The sequence below is a fragment of the Trachurus trachurus genome (genome assembly GCF_905171665.1).
Source record: "Trachurus trachurus genome assembly, chromosome: 1".
In the NCBI taxonomy this organism is placed as follows: Eukaryota; Metazoa; Chordata; class Actinopteri; order Carangiformes; family Carangidae; genus Trachurus; species Trachurus trachurus.
This window is the reverse complement of record NC_139891.1, coordinates 26,900,767-26,919,770: the sequence shown is the minus strand read 5'-3', so window position 1 is coordinate 26,919,770 and position 19,004 is coordinate 26,900,767. Positions and strand designations below refer to the sequence as shown.

At 42.6% G+C, this 19,004-nt stretch overlaps 1 protein-coding gene across 1 annotated transcript in view; it reads right to left on the bottom strand.

Annotated features, from left to right (window-relative positions):
• LOC310989093 (protein sidekick-1-like) overlaps positions 1-19,004 on the bottom strand; it is a gene marked incomplete at both ends in the record, with an annotated part of 280,354 nt that overhangs the window by 13,721 nt on the left and 247,629 nt on the right. Inside the window, 7 exons of the mRNA XM_083975990.1 lie at positions 1,744-1,859; positions 5,100-5,201; positions 5,351-5,407; positions 7,449-7,596; positions 8,415-8,485; positions 8,828-8,931; positions 15,284-15,485. Of these exons, the coding sequence (XP_083832116.1) occupies positions 1,744-1,859; positions 5,100-5,201; positions 5,351-5,407; positions 7,449-7,596; positions 8,415-8,485; positions 8,828-8,931; positions 15,284-15,485 (800 nt within the window). The remainder of the gene's footprint in view (positions 1-1,743; positions 1,860-5,099; positions 5,202-5,350; positions 5,408-7,448; positions 7,597-8,414; positions 8,486-8,827; positions 8,932-15,283; positions 15,486-19,004) is intronic.

The window sequence follows — 19,004 nt, the reverse complement described above, 5'->3', positions numbered from 1 at the left end:
TTCCGAACCATCTCTTTTGCTGAAGAGTTGATTTAGGATCTTAAGTCGTGATGAAAAACAACAGCTGGATGTTTGTTTCACACAGACAGGAAACTGTTGAACTTTTTTTCTTTCTTTCTTTTTTTTTGGGTGGGGGGGTTTGTTTGTCTCTACTCCACTTCTATTATAAATAACTGACCCATTTGGTGAGGACAGGAAGTTGCATCCTCGCCTTAAAAAAAATAAAATATCTAAAAGTTGCCTGTTGTTGCTCGGATTAACATTTCATACGCTGCAACCTTTTACCGTGAGTGCATTGGAGAGATTCACTCTTCACAGAAACCTGCACGCCTCGGTGTTACCTGTTAACCCTTCGCCATCGTGTTCGGAGTGTTTAACGAGCCCTGGAGGACGTTTGAGTAGAAGAAGAAGAAGAACACTCTGCGGTGAAGTTTACCACGAGTCCTACAGTACCTGCCGACTGCGCGGCACGGCGCGGCGCGGCGGCTCATCGAACAGAGCAGGGGGCGTTAACAGAAGTCAGAACCTATAAATTCATTAAACATTCTTTCTTTGCTCTATTTCTCTCGTCTTAATCTCCTTAACCCCCTCCGCCTCGCGCCTCGCCGCCGCCTCCTCCTCCTCCTCCTCCTCCCCGTGTCCGTCCATCTCTGGCAGTTTAAACGTATTCCCTCGATCCTCTCCTCTAATCAGGATTCTACAGGGATCACTCGCTCGTCTCATTCCTTCACTCTGCAAATATTACATTCCCTTCGTTCTTCTCCCGTTCTCCACCTCCACCCCACCCTCCCCGCCATCCTCCACTCCTGCAGAAATCAATGTGTCTAAAGCAGGACAGATAACCTTGTGTTTGAAGTACTAAGAGAGAGGGGGTGGGACAGGGGAGTTGGGGAGGAGAGACAGAGGCAGAGCAGTGATATTGAAACCATTAAAGGATATTCAGATTCTTCCTCTAACTTAATTCTCCCTCTTTCTCTTGTCTCTTTAGGACACTTGAAGGTGCAGCAGAGCAAATCTCCTCCAAGACAAGAGAGGGGAGGGGTGGAGGAGGGGGGGGTTTAAATGCAGACATAAACAGTGCTGTGTGCTCTTCTACCACATGGAGACTCAAGCGCAGTGTTTGTGTGTGCGTTTGTTTGTTTTTCTGTCTCATGCCACAAGGAATTCTTTATGTGTAGATCATAGACTGTAAAAAGAATGGACGTAGCACCCGTGAGGTCACCCATTGGTTTGGGGGAGTCTGTTTTGTGCCTCTACTACGGGCATTTGAACTGCGCCATCTTGGATTTTAGTGGGAGTCTACTTTCCATATTTGGAGAGGTGTGGCGGTTTGCCGGCCCGAGAACCCGCCCACTGAACTCGAAACAACCAATTAACGGCCGGTAACTGTCTGCGAACCTGTCACTCAACGTAACCACACCCCTATATATGAAGCCTAAACAAAAAACAAAAAAAATTCACCCCCGCCACCACAGTGTTCATGGAGGTGGAAACTATCGGTAGAGACCAAAAAAATAAAATGTACCAGGCTGTAAATATGTTTTTTTAAGCTGTAAAGTCGGCTATTTTAACATGGCGGTCAATGGAGAGTTGCTCACTTTCGGTCCCAGCCCCCAGAGGCCGCCGGAGAACTGCAGCTTTTTGAACGTGGAAGTGGTCTTCACTTGTAGAACCCACAACTCCCCCCTTGGTGTATAAACGTGTTTGTGTGTGTGTGTGTGTGTTTGTTTTCCTATGTGTCACCTTATATCCTTGGATGAGTCCATTCTGGGTCTCCAGGGGGGGCGTGTCCCAGGTCACTTCCAGGATGAAGGGAGACACAGCTGACACTCGGATGGACTGGGGGGCCACGGACGGAGCTGCAGCAGGAGAGATGTTTGGTTTTGTTAGTCGGTACTGTAACTGCGTGCATGCGTGTGTGTGTGTGTGTGTGTGTGTGTGTGTGTGTGTGTGTGTGTGTGTGTGTGTGTGTGTGTGTGTGCAGCTGGGTGTTGGAGTGGGAAGTAGAGAAGATAAGTTCTATCCTTCCAATTAGAGCGGGCCTAAGGCAGCACCTTGTTACTCCACTGTACCACACATATGCATGAACACTCAGCAGTGTTCACCTGGGGCGAGAGAAAAGGACATATCACCCCATTTCATCATCCCCCTCTGGCCTTTTCTGCCACCCACACCCCCCCTCTCACCCCCCTCACCCCTCTCCGACTCCTGCTGCTTATCCTCACCTCTCACTCCTCTGCATGTGATATGTATGACCTACTAAACTCTTCACACACACACATGCACACACACACACACACACACCGCTTGAATATGAATGCAACACCAGTCTGAGAGAGGGAGTGTGAGATTGTGAGAGAAATTATGAAAATGCAAAACAAAAATAAAAATAAATACATATATACAGGTGCATCTCAAAAAAATGGAAACGTTCATCTACTGTATTTCAGTAATTCAATTCAAAAAGTGACTATTACATTATATAGATCCATTAAACACAGATTGAAACATTTCATGTCATTTATATAATTTATTTTAATTGTAATGATTATGGCTCATATTTAATGAAGACCTATAATTCAGAATTTAAAAAAAAAGAATATTACAAAAGAACAATTTAAAAAAAGGCATTTTAATATGGAAATGTTGGCTTTCTGAAAAGTATGTCCATCTATATGCACTACTGGAACTTGGTTGAGGCTTTTTGACTTGAACTACTGAAATTGACTTTTCCATGATATTCTAATTTATTGAGATGCACCTGTATGCGGGCGTTGTTATCGTCACATGTGAATCTGTGCAAGTTTGTGTGTTTGTGTCCGAGGGGGAAGAAGCCGCTGCCACACAACATCCTGCCAATTGTCAACCAACAACTGGAGCCCCTCCAGATTGCCAACGGGGGCACAGAGCACTTCAGGTTTCCCTCGCCAGGATAGATAGTCTTCGCGGACTTCTGCTCTGCTTTCGACACCATCCAAAGGCGCCTGCTGATCGGGAGGCTGCAACAACAACTCTGCACTATTTTCCACCTGCTCCATCTGCTCCGCTCACCTCGAACCGTCCTGATGCCACTGCCCTTCTTGTTCCTCTCACAGACATCAATTCACTAGACTCGCACCATCGTAAAGAATTATTAATAAGCCACTCAAGCGCTCCGTCCTCATTAATAATAACAAAACAGCTGACAGCTTCAAATACGTGAGACTCACTCTGGACAATGAGCTCGGCAAACAAAAGACATTCAAAAAAAGATGTCACTGTCGGTAATTCAGAGACTCAGAGGTCTCCATGTTGCCTCCATCTCCTCCTGCTCTGCTCCTCCGCCTCTTCCTTCAACATGCTCTCTGTCGCCAACTGGGCCCATCTCACACCGACAACCAACACCGCCGCCAAGATAAATGGTCTCCCCGGCTCCCAGGCCTCTCAGAGCTCGGCTGTAAGGCCATCATCACACTGCACCGCAAACACCACACACCCACTCAACCTCCACTTCACCGCGCCTGCCCACTGGGCGCAGCCGCAGGTCCCTGAGGTGCAGAGAGGGGGCTCACTTTTGGCAACAGCCCCAGCTACCTGATTCGCTGAGAGAGAGAACCAGACCAGACCAGTCCTGTTTTCATGTTGTTTCACCTGTCGCTGTTATTTTGCTGCTGTGTTGTACTTATTTGCTTCTAGCTGTCATAGTTGTCACTGTGATGGTTTGTGCAAAGCATGCACAGGGCCAAAGATTTTTTTTCCCCTGGGAACAATAAAATCAAACTGTCTTGTGGTAGTATGTGTGTTTTTTGTTTCTATGTGTGCGTGTGTGTGTGTGTGTGTGTGTGTTGTGCATGTGCAAACACCTGAATGTCATCCAGAGATTCACACGACCGGTCATCTGTTCTGTAGCGAAGGCCCAGACCCTGTTTAACTTTCACCAGAGTCAAACCATGGATCCATTTGACAAAGAGGAGAGTAAATATCTCTCTGTCTCGCACACCAAAAAAAACAAAACATGCACAAACCGACACCCTGAACCCTCTTCTTTTTTTTTTTTTAAGTATATTTTTGGCTTTTTGCCTTTTATTCGATAGTCCACAGTAGAGATAGACAGGAAAGGGGGAGGCAGAGAGAGGGGGAATGACATGCAGGAAAGGGCTGCCCGACGCAGGATTCGAACAGGGTAGCCTGCGTTGAGGACTGTAGCCTCTACATGGGGCGGCCGCTCTACCCACTGCACACTCTTCTAACCTGAACACTGAAACCAAGTCTTCACCTTCAACACCACGAAGCCTAGACAAAGACAAAGTCACTGACGGAGCTCAGAGAGTAAGACAGGAGGTGTCTCAGTGTCTCTCACCAGCCTGTACAAAACAATGCCAACTCAAGGTCCACTTACTCGATTCTTGTAGAGATTTCAACCGTATCACGTGCTCTTTAAAAACAGATAGAGACAGAGCCCTGAGTGAACTCTTAGAGGGATAGTTCAACATTTTGGCAAATTGGCCCATTGCCATAATCCCTATAGTTTGAGCAGTAGGTTCGGTACCTTTATTTGTCGGTGCAAGCTATTTTTAGAACGGTGGAGCAGAGCCGCGAGCTGCTCGGAGCTACGCTACAGAGGCTGATGGGATTTTTTGGTTTCCCTCATTAAACTGTGAAATAACAGAACGTTACGAGATGGAGTTGTTTTAGAGGTAAATACAGAGACTGCTTGCTGAAAAATTGCCCCTGAAGGAAACGCGCATCAGCGGTTTTGCATGAATTTACCTCTAAAACAACTCTGTCTGGTAACGTTGTGTTATTATCTCATAGCGTGGTGAATGTGCAGGTCACAACTTGTCCACCAGAGCGTTTTGGAGTTGTTGGATTGTGTATTTGATGAGTTTGATGAGGGAAACCAAGAAATCCCATTTGCCTCCGTAGCGTAGCTCTGCTCCGCCGTTCTAAAAATAGCTTGCACCGACAATTAGAGGTAACGAACCTAGGGATTATGGCAATGGGCCAATTTGCCAAAATGTTGAACTATCCCTTTAACAGCTACTGGGTTTGCATGCTAACAGATCCATCTCCATGAAAGCTAAACTTCATCTGCCGCTGCTCCTTCTGTTTTCACTCACCCGCCTCTCCGACAGAGACCTCGACCGGGGTGGAGGTAGGACTCTCGCCGACGATGTTGTAGCTTGTCATGACGATCTGGTAACGTTTGTACTTCTTCAGCTCTATAGAAAGATAAAAGCACTTTTAGGACTTTTATACAGCATGCATGCAAAAGTCATAGTAAGGCTGTATCTTAAAATGTGGGTCTAATAAAGCCAACTAAAAAAGAAATCTAAACACAGCAGCTTTACTTCCATCGTAAATTACTTACGTGTCAACTCAAACTCTGTTAGCGAGGCGCTGCTGACTGTCTTGAAGGTGCTCTTGGCTTGGGAAGAGAGGGAGAAAAATGGAGGGGGAGTAAATCAATAAACATTTCAAGTTCAACAATAAATAGTGCAATTATAATGCCATTCAATAAAATGACTGTATTAAAGACATTTATGTTTCAGTGCTCCAACTAAGTGAACGTCGGACGGACAAGGAATTGTCCATCTTCCAATCTATAAAGCACCGCTGGCTGCACGGTGCATAATAATGGTTTACTATTACCAATGTTATAGAGCAGTATAGGTGGTCTCATAAGAAAACATTGGTCCACTGAGGGTCATTTTGTTCATCACAGCCACACACCTCACCCCTGGTCCATGCTCTGAAGTGAAAAACATCTAAAATAGCCTAACTTTTTATTTTCATTTTTCTTTTTCTTCAACTTCTTAATGGGGAATTTTTTTGATACAAAAATCACCACAAACGGGTTACATGAAAAATGACAATAACAATTGAGCTGAATCTCACATTCAAGGATGACTAACAGGTTGTGAAACCTTTACAAACTCTTCCACCACTGATCCTTCCTCTTACTCATTTTTGATTGCACATATAAAAAAAAAAAAGCACGTTGTTGCCATTGAAATATTTCCTCTTTCTATCAAAGACTTGACTGCAGCAGATCAAACCACAGACAGAGAGGTCCTTCACTGATTATGGAAGTGAAGCGCCCTCTAAAATCACGGAGCAACTGACCATTTGCTAAACCCCCTGGAAAAAAATCCCTTCAAACACAATAGTCCAATCACAGAGTAGCAACTGTAACTAGGCACAAAGCAGACTTGTCGAATTTTGTATTCTTCGATTTGTTTTTTGCTTTTTTGAAGTGGTGTACATGGGACTATAGTGAGCCTCACTCATTAACGAGTTTAAAGGCCTTTCATTATCCTCTTCAAACCCAAAATAAATGAATAGAAGTGCAAGGAATGGATTAAACTGTGTTTTTTATATGTTTGAGTCTAAATGAATCTGCAAGAGTTAGCATCTTACTGCCTGTGCTGCTTACATCCAGAGCTGTGGACAAAAACTTCAACTACATACAGTAACAGTCTGATCTTACATATTCCTTATTTAAGCTATCCAAGACTAACTGGCTCTACACTGTAATACAATCACATTGATTATACATGAACGACCAAGTAATGATGGTTCTGACAGTTTTTATTTCTTGTACTGTATAGGCTACAGTCAACATGAGCAAATTAAAATTACTTTGTTGTTGTCACCTGGAAATAAATCGAAGGTCCAATCCAATGGACAGTAAAAAAAACAACTAATTCACTGCTGCTAGAGTTAAACAGGACATATTATGGAAATATCACTTTTTGAAGGCTCTTTAACATATAGTTGGGTGTTTGTCTTGCCTTCCGGCCCCCAAAATGTGGGAATTGACAAAAACGAGCTGTTCCCTCAGTTGTTTTCCAATGATGTCATTAGTTTTTGAATTTGCATAACCCCACCCCTACCTGGTACCGGTAGAAGGGGCGGGGCAAGCAGTGGGTCATTTGCATTTAAAGGGACAGGCACTGAAACCAGCCGTTCTGAACAGGGCTGTTGAGAGGATGAAAAGAGCTGTGATGTTTGATCCTTGGGGTATTTTGACCGAAGCATGTCACAGACATGTCTTTAAGACACCTGGGAACTATTTTAATTCGTGGACAAGGGGCATAATATGTCTCTTTTAAGCTAAATTTAATTGCATCTGTTTCTGTATCAGACATGAAAATATGTGAAAATGCAGGACTGTCACACAATCAGAACTTACATTGTAACGTTAGTCAACGAAACACACAGCGTACCAGTTTGTTGATATATTAACACAAGAGTGAATGTAACATAACATGGTTGTTCAGGCCAAAGTCCACCTGTGTATGATGTTGCTATAGCTGCAGTTAATAACATCAACTAGCAATGTGAGCCCTGCTTTGGTCTGTGTCTGTCTCTTTACTTTCAGAAATGACTGAGTATTTCAAATGATACGAATGACGTATCGAATGAACGTGATTGACAGGTGTAGCATCAGTGTCAGTGCTACTCACCTGTAAGCAGGGAAGTTGTTGTGGTGGTGGTGGTGGTGTTTTTGTTTGTCTGGACGTCTGCTTCAGGGGAGGAAGAGTTCACTGGAAGCTCTCTATAGTAGAGCCGATATCCAGTCAACACCCCATTGACACTGTCGTCACCGGGGCGCTGTGGAAATACACACACAAAGGGTACACGTTAAGCTGCATTACAGATCCTTTTTTTTTTTCAAATAGAAAACTTCAGAGGATTCCGCAGTATGCTAATTTTCCTTCTTGGTGATTGACAGGGAGCTGGCAGGCAGGAAGAGCAGTATTTTATCAGCAGAGTCCACTTTAAAGGGCTGGTGGATTGGTCTGGCTGTAACCCACACAGACAAAGTGATGCTTCAGTGGATTTGGCACTCTTGTAAAGGATGATGAAATTGCTGGTGACTTTGTTTTTTCCCTGCCTCCTTCTGCTTTGACATAAGGCTAGAAGGAGCGAGAGAAGACATTTCCAAACAGAGGAGGACAAGCAGTTAAGTTGTTAGGCTGTATTTACTGTCTTTTCACATATCACTGCGGCTCTTAACCACCACTGTTTTCCCCCATAACTCCCCTTTCTCTCTCTCTCTCTGTCTCTCTCTTTCCTCTGCTGTTGGACGTTGCCGATGTTTGCCTCTCGCCCTCTAACATCTCTCCTGCTGGTATATCCTCATTAGGACTATGAACATTTTTCTCCCCTGCCCAGGACTGTCTGTCCCTCCGTCTGTTCATCCATCTCTTCCCTCCGAATCTCCAATCTGTCCGCGCTGCCCTCTGACCTCTCCTGCTTCAGTAATAATGGTAATTGCACAGGCACAAACACACACACACACACACACAAACACACACACAGACGCTGCATGCACTGAGTCTGCAGGGGTCTCATTCGCTGAGTAAGTGATTAACCTACAGTCAAAAGTTTTCATGTGTGTGTGTGTGGTGTTAAAAGTCTGAATGTACCTTCCACTGCACCAGGACTGAGGTGGTGGTTGTTGGTTTTACAGCGAGGATCACTGGAGGCTCGTCAGGCGCTGGGAAGGAAACACACAGGGAAACAATGAGGAGGAGGAGGAGGACAGTCTATTTATTTATTTATTTATTTATTTATTATGCTTTATTGAGTTTTTTTATCTTTAGTATTTTTGCCTTTTTAGTATGTTTTATGATTTCTATTTTACTGTACAGCACTTTGGAAACCTTTGTGTTTATTTAAATGTGCTTTATAAATAAAATGGATTGGATTGGAATGGAGGAGGAGGAGAAAGGCAACCAGACAGACAGACAGATGTGCGTCTGTCCACCTCCTCTCTTCTGTCATGGTTTTTCTGTTATTTCCTAATTTTTCACTTTCCCTCTGTGCCTCAGACTCTCACCGTCCTGCAGAGTCGTAACAGCTTCTGTTTCTTTGCTGAGGACGCTGTCTCCTATATCGTTGGTGGCCAACATCCGGAACTTGTAGGACGTGTAGGGCTTCAACCTGTACACACAAAAATACACACACACAAAAAATGGAAATTCAGCTACATAATCTGATGGATTTATGGCACAAAAAGACTTTTCAACTTTAACTTCATTTGCAGGAGTGGGGAGCATTTCATAGTAATGAATACATGAATGACATGTCAGTAGAGTATAAACCCAGTAGAGCTCTGAGATCGACTGACTCAGGTCAGATAGTGGAGCTCAGAGTTCAAACCAGACATGGTGAAGCAATATTTAGCTGTTATGCTGGACACAACTGGAACAAACTACCAGCAGAACTGAAATCAGCCCCAACTGTAAGCACTTTTAAATCCAGGTTAAAAACATTTCTCTTTTCATGTGCTTATAGCTGAGCTCTTTTTAAGAACTTTAAACTACACCTATTTTCTTTTCTCCTTCTACTTTTTATTCTTCTTTGCTCTTGCTTTTAACTCTATGTTTAATGTTTACATTTTTTCACTTTTAAAAAAGTGTTTTTTTTTAATGCTGTTTTATGCTGTTCTTTTAAATGTTTTGTCTTTATGTAAAGCACATTAAGTTGCCTTGGTATGAAATGCGCTATATACATGTAAATAAAGATGCCTTGCCTTGCCTAATGTTGAGAAATATAGCCAAGAAATAACGATTGATTGCGTAGAAATAGCCCAGAAATATCAGTCAATTGCAAGAAGACTTGGTGGAGAAAAGTTCTGGCCTTTCCCAAAAAATTCAAAGCATGAAAAGCATGTGTAATATTTTGCCTTTATGAAGAACATGACATTACTATGACATTGATCGATATTTCTAGACATATATCTACATTATCACGTAATTAACGGCCTGTAAATTAAAGGGTTAACAGACTTTTTTTTCTAAAATTCTGCAGGACTTGTTGCACCGTGAGCTTCATGCAAAATGTTCAATATTATTTTAATATGATTTTTTATTACTAAACCAACTAATGAGGGTATTGCATTTATAACTCAGCCAATAAAACCACAGCAGTACAATTACACTTGTGATTTTGGGCAAAAGACTTTTATGATAGCACGACAGCTGAGGGCTCATCTTGGTGGGGAGCCTCCCTTGGACCAGCTGTGCCTTAAGAACATCAGTCAACAACAGCCAGTAATAACTTCTCTCAGTTCTTTCAGTGAAATGTTCAGACATCACAGTGGATGCAGCAGTTGTTAATCCAAAAATGTTTTTCTTTTTAACTTGAAAGATGTGCCATGGGTGAAGATTGTGCCTCTGCGCCTCCTCTGAGCGACAGGACTGTGCTTTAGTCTCCTATTGTTTCACAGTTGATATTTGTTGCATTGTTTGCTTATCAGTCAATTGAAAAAACACTTAAAAATGTGCTCAACAGTATGAAAGGCTCTAGTTTAGACAAATAAAGCTAAGTTAAGGCTGTTTTTTTTTTTTTTTTTCTTTTGGCTTCCATTCAAAGTTTCACACTAAACACAAGTGTGAGTACCCAGTACAAACACAGTGAATGCCTTTCCTTCCCTGCAAATCCTTTGTAAAGCTTTTCTTTTGTATGTTTTGACTTAGGTTTGTGGTCTTGTCCTCGTACTCTACCGGGGGAAACGCACAAAAAAAGGCCCATGCTCTATACAAGCAGCTACAAAGAATACAACTCATCACGACATTATTACGCAGCACCGCAAGTGGTCAAAAACTCTCTGCTGGGTTCCTTTAACACTTTGGAAATAACTTCCTCCCAAGACTCCCCCCTTTCCCCACCTCACAAGGCAGGTTTTGCTCTTTCAGTGGCCTTTGAAGATGAGAAAAGGTCCTGAATAATAATTATCTAACACCTTTACTTAATTGTCTCCCCTGCCAAAGTTTTTTTTTTCTTTTTTTTTTACTGCTATACTACCACAACATCTTATCTGCATTTCTCCTCTGCGCAAGGTGAAAGCATTAATAAGCGCAGAATAACAATTTACATCAGTAATACTGGAAACAATTGACTCTAGAGCCACTTACAATCAGCCCAACAAACATGCACCTATTGTGCAGGGACTGGCTGAACAAGTCTGCTGCATGGGGCCTTAATAGTATAAATGCACCCTCTCTCCCACACATGGTGGGAAAGTCTCATTTGTGAAGGACACTTGGCTTCATAACGGTCATTTTTCACGTATTTATAATTGACTGGACCTGTTATTAGCAGGAGTTAACAGCAGCTAGTTAATAATTTGTTAAAAGAAGTCATTTCACTCACTGCTCACACGTCTACCTGCAAGTTCCCTCACTAGACTTTATTTACAGAGTGCCTAGGAGACTTCAGAGGACCGGTTAGAAATTCAGCAGGCGACAGGAGAACTGCTCAAGTGTCTTCTTGTATAATAATGAGCCGGGCCCAATAAGGGACAAGAAAAGGCCCTATGGGGTTGTGGGTATCGTAGGAATAGAACATCAAAGGCACCGAGCTCAAAGATGGTGGGGTACCAAGAGCACTGGGAGGATGTTAAGGACAGTGTTTGAAAGTGTGTGTGTGTCTATGTGTGTGTGTATGTGTGGACTTCATGTGTGTCTGTGCACTAGCCTGGGGAATTCAATGTTTTGGTTCCAAAGATGTCTCACTGGAAAACAACAATTAAGGACAGATAACAAGTGAGTATGAGTGTGAGCATACAGAGATGTAAGCTAATTCCTCCATCCGGTGCTGTAATGAGAACATTCAGCGAGAGAACGGGCGGGAAAAAAAATAACGCATCAAAACAAAAGGCAGCAGCAACAGCAGCAGCAGCAACAACAGCAGCAGCTCCTCCATCGCGGCAGATAGACGCTCCCTGAGGCAGGTTTGAAACCGGCTGCTGCTGCAGACACACTGAGAGAACAGTCTTCAGCATCTCAAATAGCCTTGTGAGAGCTCGCGAAGGTGCACACACACACACACACACACACACACACACACACACACACACACACACACACACACACACACACACACACACAGACACGCAAACTGTCACGAGGACACGCAACAAAACACAAAAAAAAATAAGCCTCATCATCACAGACTAGTCCTGCTATTCAGGGCGGCCATCAGCGAAGCGAAGTTTGGAGTAGTCATCCAGTCTGACCACCGCCGTCACCTGCTGCCATAATGACAGTCTCCCCAGGGAGGATAGGATGGAGGGAAGAAGAGAGAGGAGTGGAAGAGGAAGACGTTTTAGTAGCAATGGAGTCCTCTTCTATGGGATGAGTGGTCGGGATGCTTGAGGACGCATGAGAGAAAAAAAGAGCCTGATGGTTTTTGAAAGATGTATGGATGGATGGATGGATGGAGAGAGCGAAGGAGGTGGTGACAACAAGAGTGGATGACTGATGAAAGAGGTAAAAAAAAGAAAAAGAAAGAGAAAGAAAGAAAGAATGGGAACAGATAAACTGCAGACAAGCATGAAACCAGAGTGAGAATTATTAAGAGTAAAACACAGAGCTGTCCCTGCTGTTCCTGTGTGATTAGGTGACTGAGATCCTTCTCATTTCTGCTCTGATTATGATTACTCTACTTCCACTGGCGGTGGTTATTTTTTATTATCAGTATTTTTCTATTCTTTGTGCCGTATGTATTTTTGGCTCCAAAAAAAAAAAAAAAAACGTTCCCTCCTGCGGTAAATAAATGAATAAAACAATTCTGTGTTTGTTCTAATTGTCTGGTCTCCGCTCTGGTTTGACTTCATCTGAATCAAGTCCGACATGTCATGTTAAACAAAATTTCCCTGGTAGGGCTCAGTAATGAAAGCAAAAGGAAAAAAAAAAAAAAAAAGTAATTATGGCTGTTTTCTCAGAGGATGCTTGACATGGCCTAATTGACCGTTAGGTGAGCTCTGTCCTCTCCTTAGATACGGTTGCTATGCCTGTCAAGCATTCAGCTCTCACACAGCACCATATTTCAGGCCGACTTGTGCACTTAAAACGAAAAAATCTTGTGAAATTAAAGTATGCAGCTTCCCAGTGCCACATACATGAAACTTTAAGCTTTAAGAACCGGGAATCATCACCAACTAATGACCGAGGTAGAAGAAATGGAAATACAGAAACAGCTCGTAGGACAGCGTAAGATAATAAGAAAGAATTTCATTCTGGCATAATCCTGTTTAGCTGCTTAGCTTACGCACTCGGACAAGCGACAAGAGAGACGTTAAGATTTAACCTAGCTGATTTGTTTGTCAAATGCAATGCTATCTCGGCTAAGCTTGCCGGGGTTGCTGGAGTGTAACAGAGATGTTAACGACGGGCTAAACTCTGATACAAAGGCTTCAGGAATCAGCTGCTACACTGATGCTGCTGCTGCTGCTGCTGTGATTGGAGGCAGGTATTCAGCTCATTAGCTTAGGCATGCTAATGTTTGTTATTTATGTTGGAGCTCTTGACAAACTCTTTATATGATGGAGAATTCAGAATGTGATAGAGCCGTGATTGGAAAATTACTATATTATCATGAGTCAATGGCATTTTCTTCTGTATTTCTCTCGCCTGGTCTCCTTGTACATTAATACTTAATTATAAAACCTCAGCCCTGAAAAGCACAGTCAAGTAATAGTAGTAACGGTAATAGTCAAGTCATAGTATAGCATATATATATATAGCATCAGTAACAGTCAAGTAAGACATCCTTTTTTTCAGGCAGCCTTGGCTTTCAGAATATCTGTAGTGGTATCATATTAATGTAGAAAAAGCTGTATGACCAGAAAAAGAAAGGAAAATAAAAAACGGAAAATGAATTTCACATATATTTGTTGGAAACACAGGAAATTATTATAGACTTCTTTTTAGACACTATATAACTGTTCTTTGGGGTCTTGGGGATTAGGGGAAAATGAATAAGGCACTAACTATGATACAAAAATAATTATTTACATTATTTACAAAAATGCCCCACTCGCCTGACATGAAAACAGTGTGTGTCTGCAATGAGGAAGAGAACCACATCACAGGCCTGACATTTCCATTGGGTGCACTGGCTCTTTTGTCTTTTGTTTCCTGCAGTGAACAAACTTTCTCCTTCCATATGAGGCCCATGTTTTGTGTAAAATGCGTAAATGGTAATCCACGCATTATCTATTGCTTTTACGACTGATTTTCGGCAGGACTACTCCGCTTCTGGGTGAGCTTCACTCTTTGTGAAGGCCAAAGTGTCCCGCTTTAAGTAAAAAAAAGAATTACGTTACTATCATTCACCGGAGATTGATACGAAAGAGTAAAACAATAACTACGTCATCGTACATGATGGCACCAACCTGATTCTGATGTTGGGTTGTGTGTGTGAGGCAGTAAATGACCTGCTCCTACAGTAGTAAGGAGATGTGACTGGGAGCACCAGAGTGATGCTGTGCACGGGGGCTCACCAGAAATAACATGCATTAGACACTCTTTTAGAAATGCTCTCTACAACAATCCATTATCTGTTTAAATGTGCACTTCATGTAGAATATTTTCCAGTGGTCTATCTTCCCATGGAAACGGCACTTAACTTTGCCACTACATGTTTTTTAAAGTGCACCTACGAAGCTGCGCCACAGCTGCAGGCCAGCTGAGTGAATCAGAGCATCAGTCCAGTCAGCTCTTCTCACTGGGAGTGTGGTGATCTACAACTCTCTCTACTGCAGGTAAAAGTACCGACGATGCACGACCACCTTACACAACCTCATGTCAACAAAGGGGAACTGCGCAGGTCCAGTCACTTTTTCGCTGTTTTTGTCGCTTTTCTCACTCTACAATTCTTCGGTGCAATAAACCAGCTCACTGTGGCCTGTACAATGAAGCAACTTATTTCTAGGTGCAATATCACCTCAACAGAGATTTAACAGAGTTGTTTTGGAGGCAAATGCAGCTGGAACTACATTCCAGACACGGCTGCTGGGCGGAGTGATTTCAAAAGCGCAAGTAGTTCAGAGTATTTGCTTCATGTGTCGTAATATTACATAATTATACATGGTTATTTCATAGCGTGGTGAATGTGCAGGTCACAACTTGTCCATGAGAATGATTTGGAGTTGTTGGTTTGTGTATTTGATGAGTTTGATGAGGGACAGGGGACCTGCACCGTTCACCTCCATTGTGCTCACTGAGCAGCTCACGTCTCTGCCCCGCCAATCTCAAAACAACATGCACCGATAATTAAAGGTAATGAACCTACTGCTATGACTATAGGGATTGTAGCAGTAGGTGAATTTGCCAAAAATGTTGAACTATAGCTTTAAGCAAACAGTCAACCTGAAGCCTGGGATCAGAAAAGTGCTCCATTAATAAAGATTATTATTACATGTATTATTTAAAAAAATACTGTTGCCACACAAGCAGCTTCATGTGCATATACTGTTTGTGTGTGTGTTATGAGCAGGTGTGTGTACCTGTCAACAGTCCAGGAGGTCTTGTTGTGAGGGATGTCAGCAACGTGCGTGCTCCAGTCTCCGTTGGGCAGCTGTTTGACCTGCAGAGTGAAGTACCTCAGGGGAGAGGAGCCCGAGCCGCCCGTCGCCCAGTGGAGGCGGAGGCTGCGAGACTCAACCTCGTCCTGAGGAACAGACAACCTCCTGGGCGGCTGGGGACGCTCTGTGGATGGCGGCACGGAAGGGGGAAAAAGAGGGAAGATAAAAAGCCGAGAGTGGGAGGAGACGAAAGAGGCAGAGGGGAGATGAGAGGGGAAGGAAGAGAAGGTAGAAAAAGTGATGTGACAGGGACGGGGACGGGGGAATAGAAGGGGAAGGATGAGAGAGAAACAGTGAGCAACAGATGAAATCCCCTACAGCTAAAAAAAACACACAACATAAACACTTGTTGATATTCCAACACATTTGAGTCACCCATTCACACATAACATGATGTTTTCAGTCCTTTAACATCACATGGCTGCTATTATATTCATGGATATTTGTTTGTGTGAGAGAAAAAGACTGCACTTAGTGCTTTAGATGTACAGTTGGGTGACAAATTAAAGGACAGAGCGATTGCACATTACCAAACGTCAAAAAGGTTCTGGATGCAAAACAGAAAAAAAAAAAAAAAAAAAAAAAAGGTCAAAACATCCGCACACTTATCTCTGTCGTAAATGTGGCTGTTTGTGATGGAGATAAATGCATGGATGACAAATTAAAGGAAAAGTGTTTTAGTAAAGTGTCAGGCCACCACAGTGCTGTTATTTTAACTGTAGTGACGCTATACAGAAGGATGTGTGTGTTGGAGGTTTTACTTTTCCTAACAGTCAGATGTTCAGCAGTGGAAATATTTATTTACACATCCAGAAGGTACAATGAGTTAGTTTCAATATTTAGTCAGACTCTGAAAGGAATTAATTTGACTAAAGGATGCAATGCCACATGTAATGATCTTTCCTTTCATCTGTTCTGCTGTCACACTGACGCTTTCTCTGCCTCGAGTCTTTGTCATACACATGCTTGCATGTAAAAAGCTGATTAGAGACGCTGATTAGAGACGTGAATACACGAAAACACGACCAAGGAATCAGTTCTCTGAGGCAGAAATGGAGAAATGCTGAAATCTGGTTCGTCTGCGTCCTCTACGTTTAAGAAATGAGCTCAGGGCAGAGAGTCGACGGAAACCTGCTTTACTAAATGCATGTAAACACCCAGTGTAGAAACATCTGCGTTCAATATGTTTCTTGGCTCATTAATTCAAGTTTTTTTCTTTAACTTCCCTCATATCTGCAGCTATAAATGCTGAAATTAATTGTCACTTGGACAAATGGAAACTATCATGGAAACATATGCTGCAAATTGCTCATAACGCAGGACACAGCAACACATTTACATCACACATGCATCAGTGCGACTGCTGCAATGCATATATATGTTTAAATGAAACAAGACATGTGACTGCTGCAGCATCAAAGAAACAATTTCTCAGCAGCCTGTCTGTTTGTGTGTGTGTGTGTGTGTGTGTGTCTTCACTATTCAATTAGAGGATGAAAGATGACTCTAGGAGTCAGTGTCTTAGTACGACTGTGCTGCCAGTGGTGTGTGATTAGTGGACCTGTGAACACATGTATGTGTGTGCACACGCGCAAACACAAACACTCGGTTGGGGGGCATAAGTGGTTAATTTCAGAGGCACCAGGTTATCGATTAAGTCTCGAAATAAAAGCATCATCGATTCTCTCTGAAGTTTAATTAATCCACACTTATGTTCTCAAACAAAAGCGCAAGCACGGTCACACACTGACACACACTGACACACACACACACACACACACACACACACACACACACACACACACACACACACACACACACACACACACACACACACACACACACACACACACACACACACACACACACACACAGCCTCGCCTTCCTTCCTTCATTCTTATCACAAGTAATTTAAGTCAAATCTGTTTGTCTCCCTTCTCCCCACATGCCCTTATTCTTCATTCCCTTCAAGATTTGACTATTCTCTTGCTCTTTTGTTTTTCTGATACCATCTGTGTCTCCCTGTCTCTTCTCCTCTTGTTCCGTTCCACAGTAAAGATCCTCGTCTGATAATCTTCTCATAATTGTGAGAACAAGTGCTGCCCTTTCAGCACTTATACACAACACGTTAGAGGAGGAGAAGAGAAAGACTGGGCTGATATTAGAGGGGGGGGGGAAGCTGAGGGGAGGGGGGGGGGGGGGATTGGATCCTGCTAAATATGCAGCTATACGTTGTCCATTACCTTATCAGTTATCACCCTCTTAGAGACAAACATCTGCAAAGACAAAATCTCTCTGAGGGAATTGCAGTTTTCTCTATAACACATGCATGCACATTCACGCAGCCTCGCACTCACGCACACACTCACGCACACACACACACACCAAAGCGCACGCTCAAAAAACCAATTTTCTTTTTCTAGGGATTAAGTTGGTCTCTTCAGCATCATCAGAAAGAAATCTCTATTAGGCTATTCTGTCTATCTCACATTGAGAATGGCCCATTATGTTACTGAAGTGGAACAGGGAACCACTGGATTCTATTCTAAAGAAATCCTGATAATGATGCTGCCGATGTTATGATATCTGATCCAATTAAAATGCACTACACCACTACACCAGCCCATTGCTGCGAACAGAACATCTGACATCATGATTCCAGGTTTTCATGCAAAAAAAAAAAAAATCGCTCCACTGTCACAATTTAATATAAGGACTTTTGTAGCATTTCAATGCTTTAGCAGGCTGACGGAGAAAATTGGACAGAGAGATCAGGGGTGACGTATATCAAAAGCCGTGAGTTACATTCAAACCAAAACGTATTCATGCGTTCAGCTACTGAGACACCAGAACTTTTGAAGTGATTATGAAAGTGATATTTCACTTTAGTCTGATATTTCTTCTTCGTAGCTCAGGAGTGGCCAAAACCTTTCACTCTCCTTCTCTATTTAACAACCTGCAATATTACTCAGCATGCAAAATATAATATTTATGTGACAAATGTCTGTACATGTAGGGTTTTTATATTACAATGGAGGATACCTTTTCAAAATAAAACGCATTATAATGCAAATTTCTTTTAATGCCATTATTTTTGACGTGTAATTAACACACGTTCTGTTACGACCCACAGCTGGAAATGAATCAGCTCAGCTCACAGTCACTATACCAACTCTTGTGATTACTTACAATGGAATATTTTGATTGTTTGACAGCCCCAATTATGATAAATTATTAATCCTACTTGATTTACTGCCAGGTTTATTGTCAGCTGCCAGACAAATTAATTTCCTTCTGGGGATAAATAAAGTAATTTGTATCGTATCGTGTCGTATCATGGTTTTATTCCTTCTCCAAAACGTTCATTGTGAGATACTGCAATTGACAAGGCTAAAAAAGAAGGTGTTTTTCGAGGTCACCGTGACATTGATCTTTGATTATGAAAATCCAATCAATCCATCCATGAGTCCAAGCAAACGTTTGTGCCAAATTTGAGTTTAAAGTTCTGATATTGTACCAATGGACGGACAATTCGTCATGTTCACCTGACTGCCCCGCCCATCTATACACCTGCTCCCAGTTGCCATCAGCCCTGCAGCCCGTCACCTGAGCTCTCCACACCTGCACCTCCTCCTCCTACAAT